At 33.2% G+C, this 8,215-nt stretch overlaps 1 protein-coding gene across 1 annotated transcript; it reads left to right on the top strand.

Moving 5' to 3' along the window:
- Positions 1–3,703: 3,703 nt before the first annotated feature.
- LOC131615020 (NDR1/HIN1-like protein 10) lies at positions 3,704–4,408 on the top strand. The gene has a single exon (XM_058886540.1). The coding sequence runs from the start codon at positions 3,704–3,706 to the stop codon at positions 4,406–4,408; it is 705 nt and encodes a 234-aa protein (XP_058742523.1).
- The last annotated feature ends 3,807 nt before the right edge of the window (positions 4,409–8,215 follow it).

The following is an 8,215-nucleotide window of genomic DNA, read 5'->3' as shown; positions in this document are numbered from 1 at the left end:
CTTTCTTAAAGCGTTGAGGCTAAATTAAAATGAAAGAAAGTAGAAAATATTTTAGAGAGAGTGAGGAGTGAGACAGAAGACTCACGCTTATGGATGTAAAAATATGAAGGGAGAGAATTGTATTTATAGGCTAGAGGTTGGCACAAGAAAGAAAAGATCCATGGGCCAAAATAAATGTTCCAATCGTTTGGGTCCTAAGCCCAATCGATTGGGAGCTTCAAATAATCGGTTGCAAATCTTCGAAAATGAAATAATGGATATAGAGACATTTTATTTTATTAATCCAATGTCACAAGTTGTTATGGACAACATTTTCATTGACTATCATTATAACAGTTCATAATTCTAGTGGCTACACTCCAAAATGATTTCTAGATGTTTGCTTTGAGAAATATGGGCTTTTTAAAACGGTTTTTTGTATGTGTGTGTTGTGTGTCTATGTGTGATTTTTCCATACTACTTTACGAGAATGGCTTTGAGTTTTTAAAAATTGTGATTCACTCAAACGCGACTGACCGGGCTTTCACACTTTAAATCTTCAAAACTTGCTGAATAAACCAATCATATAAGCACTTGCTTGAGTCTTGTTGGAGATGGGGCTTGAGGTATCTTCAATTTGAATGACATCATCAGAGGATGTTTGCAGTGTTCATCAAACCCTAATTTGTTTATTTGCATCTTAGACCATTTATCATACTTGCTTGACTTGATGCTTTAAGTTCAATCAAAGGTTTCATTTTTGCTTTAGCTAGGTTTGGGTAGTTTTTTTTTCTCTTTAACTCTTGGTTTTTCTTTTTTCTCTTTTTAATATATGGCTCCTAATTTGCAATTTAAAAAATAATCATTGAATTCTCTTTTCCAGGTTCAAATATTAAAGCTTGAGATTAGTTATTAGTAGTGGTAAACGAGTTCGCCCCATTGGGCATGCCCGTTTTGCCCGCACTTTATTTGAGACGGGTCAAGCAATTAGGTCTTCACCATTTAATGTGCCTACTTTACACTGTCCTGTTTTTTGTAGATGCAGATATTGATTTAATTTTTTTATTTTTAAGCTTAAAGTGTGTAGTGCCCGCGAGTTTTCTTCGTCCCGAATTTAATTTTTTGCAGGGTGGATCTAGGTTTTAAGCTCGCACCCTCAATTATGTATGTCCCATTGTTTTGTAGACTTTTGAGGGGCATGTCTAAGTGGGACGGGCATGCCCAGTTGCCACCCCTCGTTGTTAATATATAAATGTTATTGAGCTTGGAGTATGTATGCTCTTTAGTTGTTAATATATAAATTTTATTGAGGTTGGAGTATATTTACTCTTTATTCGTTAATATATAAATGTTATTGAGGTTAGAGTATATATACACTGCTTTTAATTGGCTTTTGCATCCTCATCCTATTCGGGTGAACCACCATACTCTAAAGCTATTGGACATAGAAGTTTGTTTTCACCTGTTCGATCTGTTCAATTTTGACTGATACACTATAGTGAAATTCTTGTGCATCAAAGGAGTTATTTTCTTCTGCTTTTTCTAGGTAAACATATTATCACTCAGAGTTATCAATCCTGGGGAATATCGATATTATATCGGGAAAGCAGTGTGGAGCGGGGGCCAACCGTATTGTGTAGCAGTTCATGTCTCGTTTTGAGATAGCGACTGCTTTTTGGCTTGGAGCGGGTAGCAGGAGATGAACACTTCGTGAACCAGAGTAAGTTTCAACTCATTATCTATTTTGATTGCGAAAAACCATATTTACCTTTAAAATAAATGTTGGAAGAGTTTTTCTGAAATTTCGTCTAATCTTCCCTAACTCAGGAAATAGAGGATTTGTCTTCTCACTTCCTCATGTGTTTCACTTCAAGTCTCATCGCTTCCACTCCTAACATAGAAAACTCTCTTCTGTCTTCTCACTAGGTCAATTCCTCTCTTCTAAAGTAGTCTTGCAAAAGTTTTTCTTCTTACTTCTCTGTTCTTCTTTTTTCTTCTTTCTTTACTCTTTTCATTGTCCCATGTTTTTTCTCTTCTTTCTTTTCTACTTTTTTCTTTACTCTTAATATTATTCTCTTTTTTTTTAAGTAATCATAATTCAATAACTTTATTCCTGTGTTTTCTTCTTCTTTTATTTGTAGACAATGACATCTTCTTCTATGTTTGTTTGAATTTTAAATAAGATATGTAGTTTTCTATGTTTGTTTGATTTTAAATATAAGATGTGATGTTTTGAATTTGATTAAGAATTGTTGAATTTTGTACTTGCTAAAAAAGTACAATGAGATAATCCTATGTTTGTAGGATTATTTCTGGTGTGTAGAGTATTTACACGGTCTTTAGGGTTAGCTCATACATAATGGTAAGAAGCTTTGTATGTGTATTACTAGGAAAAATTGGAGATCTCTCCTTAATCCCAAGGATGAGATATTTATGGAGGTCCCTTAGGTCTAGGCTCGAGAATAGTTATCTTAGATCTCTTCTTTAGAGAAATGAAGAGGAAGAGACTAGTTCTTTTTTGAATCTTGTAGGAGGTGGTTATCTTCTTTGACTCCCTCTCTGGGTCCACTATAGTGGGAGACATAGTCTTTCGCTTCTACTGGATAGGTGGACAGTGAGAATTAGTCAACACATATGAATCTCAATTGTGCGTTTTGCATGAACATCCAAACGATCTCATGGTCCATTTAGGGCAACCTATAGCTTTGCGGGGAATCTCATCCCCTGCCAATGTGTTCGGCCTCCCATATTCTTTCATTGACTATCCCCAATGCCGGTACAAATTTGATTAAGAGTTTGATTAAAAAAATGTTATTAACCTTATGTTTTGATATATGAATCTTTTAAGATATTGTGTTGTTTGTTTAGTTTTTTTCGTTAAATATATATTTTTAGTTATTATTCATACAATTAGTTGTGTTGTTTGTTTAGTTTTTTTTCGTTAAATATATATTTTATAGTTATTATTCGTATAGTTAGTCTAAAAAATTTCAAGTAGTGGTTATTCTCTATCCCACTATCTCATTTTTTAAATAAGCCGCTCCACTCGGCTATATGCGATATTGATAACTCGATTATCATTTATATATAAGACCATATTCCAATAGAAGATAGGAACTAAAATTTGAACAACTTAACTTATTGAATTACACTTCCTCTCAGTCATAAGTTCTCTTTACATACTTAAAAAAAAAAAACTGATATGAGAGAAATAATAGGTTTAGAATGAATCTGAAAACGTGTAAAATTTATTTCTAATTATCTCAGTTTAGAAACTCAGGTTTATAGAGTACATAAAGTTAGTTGGATAGCGTAACTAACTCGCATCTGCACTGCTATCAGATTTGGAAGCTAACTAATATAAACAATTATAAAATTTAATGATCAAACAGTTAAACAAATACAGAAATTACTGATATATAATTATATATATACTCTTTAAATCAATTATGTAATTCTAGAAAATGTACATAATACTACACCAGCCAACTTTGAAAAGCTAAATTAAAACTACAAATATACATATGAATAGAGGTAGTTTTTTATAATTTTTATAATATGTAACAGACTCTAATAACAAACTTACTAACCAACTAACTACCTAATAACAAACTGTAACTACCTAACAACAAACTGTAACCAACTACTATATATATATATCCTTCATATTTGGAAGAGTTACATTTCAAAGCCTCACTCAAATCATACTAACACCTCACTCACCATGGAAGATCCCGTCCCCAGAAATAACAATTTGGAAAACGCCACCAACGCCATCAACCTCAATACTTTCAGTTGTCCGATTCCTTGCCCAGCGACCTGCATACCCTCATGTCAGCATATAAAGCTCGCACTCATCATACTTCTTTGGCTTGCAATTCTTCCCTGTTCGATGTTCCTGCTAATCATCACTTTTGCTCCCTCTAATCTCAAGTTCCACGTAACTGATGCTTCTCTCACAAAGTTCAACCTCACCGGCAACAACACTTTGGATTACAAACTAGAAGCCACCATCAGGTCAAGAAATCCCAACAAGAACGTTGAAATATACTACAGGACGATCACCGCAGTTGCATGGTACAAAGATAATGAGTTTGCTAGAGTGAATCTGTCACCTTTTGATCAAGGCCACAAGAATACCAGTTTTCTGCATGTAGTGTTTGAAGGGAAGGGTTTGATCAAACTCAAACCTAAACAACTTTTCGAGTATAATCAAGAGACGCGTGTAGGGATCTACAATGACTTGGCTGTTGATTTGGATCTTTTAGTCAGGTATAAGTTTAACACTCACAGGACTTATGCCTACAATCCGCCAATGGTGAAATGTCGTCGACTGAGTGTTTCTTTGATTTCTAATGGTAACTCATCATCACCACCTTCTTTTCATGTTTCAAGATGCAAAACTGAAATTTTCTTTGTTAATCGTTAATCATTTGTAGCCCTTGAAGATTTGCTTAGTTTTGGTTATTTGTTTAGTTTTGAGATGATAAAGTTGTATAAAGTCATCATATGTGTGTATATGATGACTGTTAGGGTTGTTTAGTTTGGAATTCTGATTTGAAATGAACATTCAAAATTTTAGAGTATTTTGTAGCCTGTTATGTTATGGCATAGTTATGAATTAGTATCAAGTCCATTAATTTTGCTGTGTTTTATTTCATTTCAGTTTTGTTATTCAATGCTTCTAGTAGTGTAGTGCTATAATAAGAAATGTTCTTTTGTTGAATTCTATATTCAGATGCAATTATATGAACAATGGGGCCTTCTTTAATCTTCAAGTTATTGATAGAACTATTGTTCTTTTATTCAATTATTATTATCATTTCCAAAATGAAATTGGAATTATAAGATAAAGTGTCCAATTTTTAGTTTAGTTAATGCATGACTTAATTAGTACCTTTAAATTTTAAATTTTATGATCTTCAACTCCTTGAAATTTATATCTTTGGACCTAGCAACTACACAATTTACTGTACAAAGCAACATGAAAATTTTGATTTCTTAGTCTAATTTTTCATTTTGTTTTGATTGAGTAATTTAAGAGTCATGATTTTACTCCTTAAAAATAAATAAGTAGAGAATCTGTATATCTTACTGAATTATACTTAAAAGATAAGTTCTTTTTTGTTTTTTTTTCTGAATTGTACTCATTTTGGTGACTTCTATGGTAAAGGAGGTCTTAAGTCTTTCACCAATGTACAATCAAACATTTTTCAGTAGGTCTAATAAAATTATGATCGGTCCAATGTAATTGGAAGTTTAAGGAGAAATTTGAAATAAAATATTTTTATAAGAGAAAATATATATTGTTAAAATTTATATCAATTATTTATTTCAATAATAAAATAAACTATCAATTAAGTTTTTAAACAATGCAGTCTTCTTCGTTGTCGGAATCATTTTCTAGCAGATTTTTGGGTGGCTCAGTGTTGTATTGTGATGGTCTTTCTAACGGGGATGTTCAACAATGCAATAACCGTTTGACGAGAGATACTGTTACCAACTTTTGGGGTGGATGGAGGTGAAAATGTTGATTTTTATATTAAAGCAATTAGATGTATGGAATTGAATGACCAAGTTTTTAAAAGCAAGAAGGAAGCTAAGAAATCAAATTTGTTATGAATATTTTGTCTTACAATTTTAGAGGGTGTGGTATCTCTTTGAAAAGAAAGAGCCTTGTTCAATTAATTAGGAAGGAAGATTTTTATCTGTGTTTGATAAAAAAAAAAACTAAGGCTAAAGTGAATGATGAGAATTTAGTGGTTGCGTGGTTGCTATGTGGGAAATAAGGAAGTGGAATGGTATTTTAAAGGTGTGAATGGAAGATTGGGAGGCTTACTTATTATGTGGAAAAATGTTTGTTTGATCTTTTGTATAGTAGGCGTAGTTGGAAACTTCAAAGGAATAGTAAATGTTAAATTTAGAATAAAAACAGAGGATTGGAAGTGCAAAATGTGTTAGATAAGCTCACGAATCCATTAAAAAAAAAAAAACTTTGAATTTTAATACAATGAAAAGTAGTCCTTATGGTCATGCCAATGATTTTTAAATATATAAAACAAAATAATTCTAATGGGTTTTAAGAGACACTAATAGAATTTTAATCCAACAAAGAAATAAAATTAAATATTGTTTAAATAATTAAAACAGAACACTGTTTAAATATTAAAACTAAAAATTGCTTAAATATTAAAATGCTTTTTGACGCGGGACTTCTTCTTTGATATGCGCAACTAGCCTTCCTACATCAGTCTCTTCCACCTCTGAAGAACTCGACCCTAAATTTTCTTCTTGATAAAGAGCTTCATATGCTTGATACTCATGAATGTCGGCAACATTAAAGGTATTTGATATATTCATGGCATTCGAGAGAGCTACCACATAAGCATTATCATAGATCTTCTGGATCACTTTAAACGGGTCATATTTGAGTGGCTGCAGCTTACTGTAAGTACCAACCGGGAACCTTTTTTTATGCAGAAAAACCATCACATTGTCTCCTACATTGAAAACTTTGACTCTTTTGCATTTGTCAGCAGGTGCTTTATTCCCCCGACCAGTAGCCTTTAACATAGCCTCGACAGCTTCTTTAACGATAACCATTTCCTCCGTCATATTTTCAGCAGCTGCACTAAGTCCAAGCACCTTAGACAACTTAACCAAATCAACCACATGCTTAGCAACAAAAGTATATATTGGAAAGAATGGTGATTTCCCTGTAGCTGAATGCACAATATTGTTGTAAGCAAATTGACCAGAGAAAAAACTAAATCCCACTATTTCGGTTTGTCACCACAAACACTCTGAATCATATTTCCCATGGTTGTGTTGGTTACTTCAGTTTGTCCATTTGTTTGAGGATGAACTATAGAACTCATACTCTACGCAGTTTCAAACAATCTCCAAAGAGTAATCCAGAAATGAATGAGAAATTTGGTGTCCTTGTCTAAAGTACTCCCTCCGTCTCATAATAAGTGTTTCATTTGCACTTTTTCTATGTCTCAAAATAAATGTCTTTTTAGAATACCAATATAACATTTATTATTTTTTTCCACTACTATACCCCTATTTATTAACTTTCACGTTTTTCAACTACTTCACTACCTATAATAAATAAGGGTATTTTAGTAAATGATACTAATTTTATCATTAAAACCAACACATCTAATCTTTTTCTTAAGAATCGTGCAAAACTCAAATAAGACACTTATTATGAGACGGAGGGGGTAATTGACTTAGGAACCCCGTGAAGACGCACAACCTCCTTGAAAAATAGTTTGGCTATGTTGGATGCATCAACACTTTTCTTACAAGCAATAAAGTGAGTCATCTTGGAGAATGTGTCTACTACAACAAACACATAATCTACACCTCGTGGTGCACGAGGCAAGTCCAACACAAAATCCAAGGCTAAATCTTGCCAAATATCATTAGGAGTAGGTAAAGACATATAAAGACCAATATTTTGATACTAGCCCTTAGAAACCTGACAAGTATAATACCTCTTAACTATAGTAGCAGCGCCTCTCCTCAAGTATGGACAATAATATCTCTCCTCCAGGCTAGCAATGGTCTTGCTCTACTCAGATGACCGATAAGACCACCACCATTCAGGTCTCAAATTAGCTTCTCTCTTAAAGACGAGCAAGTAATGCATAACTGACCCTCTTTAAAAAGATAGTCATCTCGAATATGAAAATACGCACAAGGATGTTTTCTATTGCACTTGGCCCATAACTCCTTGAACTCAAAACCATTTTCATACAACTCTTTCAGGCATACAAAACCTACTATCTCCTTCACTAAGGTAATTATCAAGGAAACCATCATACTCAATGCATCTTCTACCTTGTTAAGAGCGCCCAACTTATGCTGAATAATAAAAGGAAATTTTAGTAGAAAAATACCCACCGAGAATGCATCTTATTTATCACCTTCTAGCTATGAAGAAACTTCAAAGCTTGATGGTCAGTGAATATAATGAATTACTTCTGAACCAAATAATGTTCCTACTGGTGTAGAGCACTAACGAATGCATAGAATTTCTGATAATAAGTACACTATTTCTGGCGGGCATTGCTTTTTTTTTGTTGAAAAAGGCTACAGGTTTCTTCTTTTTGATAATATAACACAACCCCTATTCCGAATCCACTAGTATCACATTTAACATGGAATTCCTATCAAAATTGGGAAGTGTTAATGCCGATGCGGTACATAACTTCTCCTTAATTAATGA

Source organism: Vicia villosa, linkage group LG6 (genome assembly GCF_029867415.1).
Source record: "Vicia villosa cultivar HV-30 ecotype Madison, WI linkage group LG6, Vvil1.0, whole genome shotgun sequence".
Classification (NCBI taxonomy): domain Eukaryota; kingdom Viridiplantae; phylum Streptophyta; class Magnoliopsida; order Fabales; family Fabaceae; genus Vicia; species Vicia villosa.
This window is presented reverse-complemented; position numbering and strand designations above follow the sequence as displayed.

Coding starts and splice junctions, on each gene's coding strand:
- LOC131615020 (XM_058886540.1), top strand. CDS start 3,704: ATGGAAGATCCCGTCCCCAGAAATAACAATTTGGAAAACGCCACCAAC.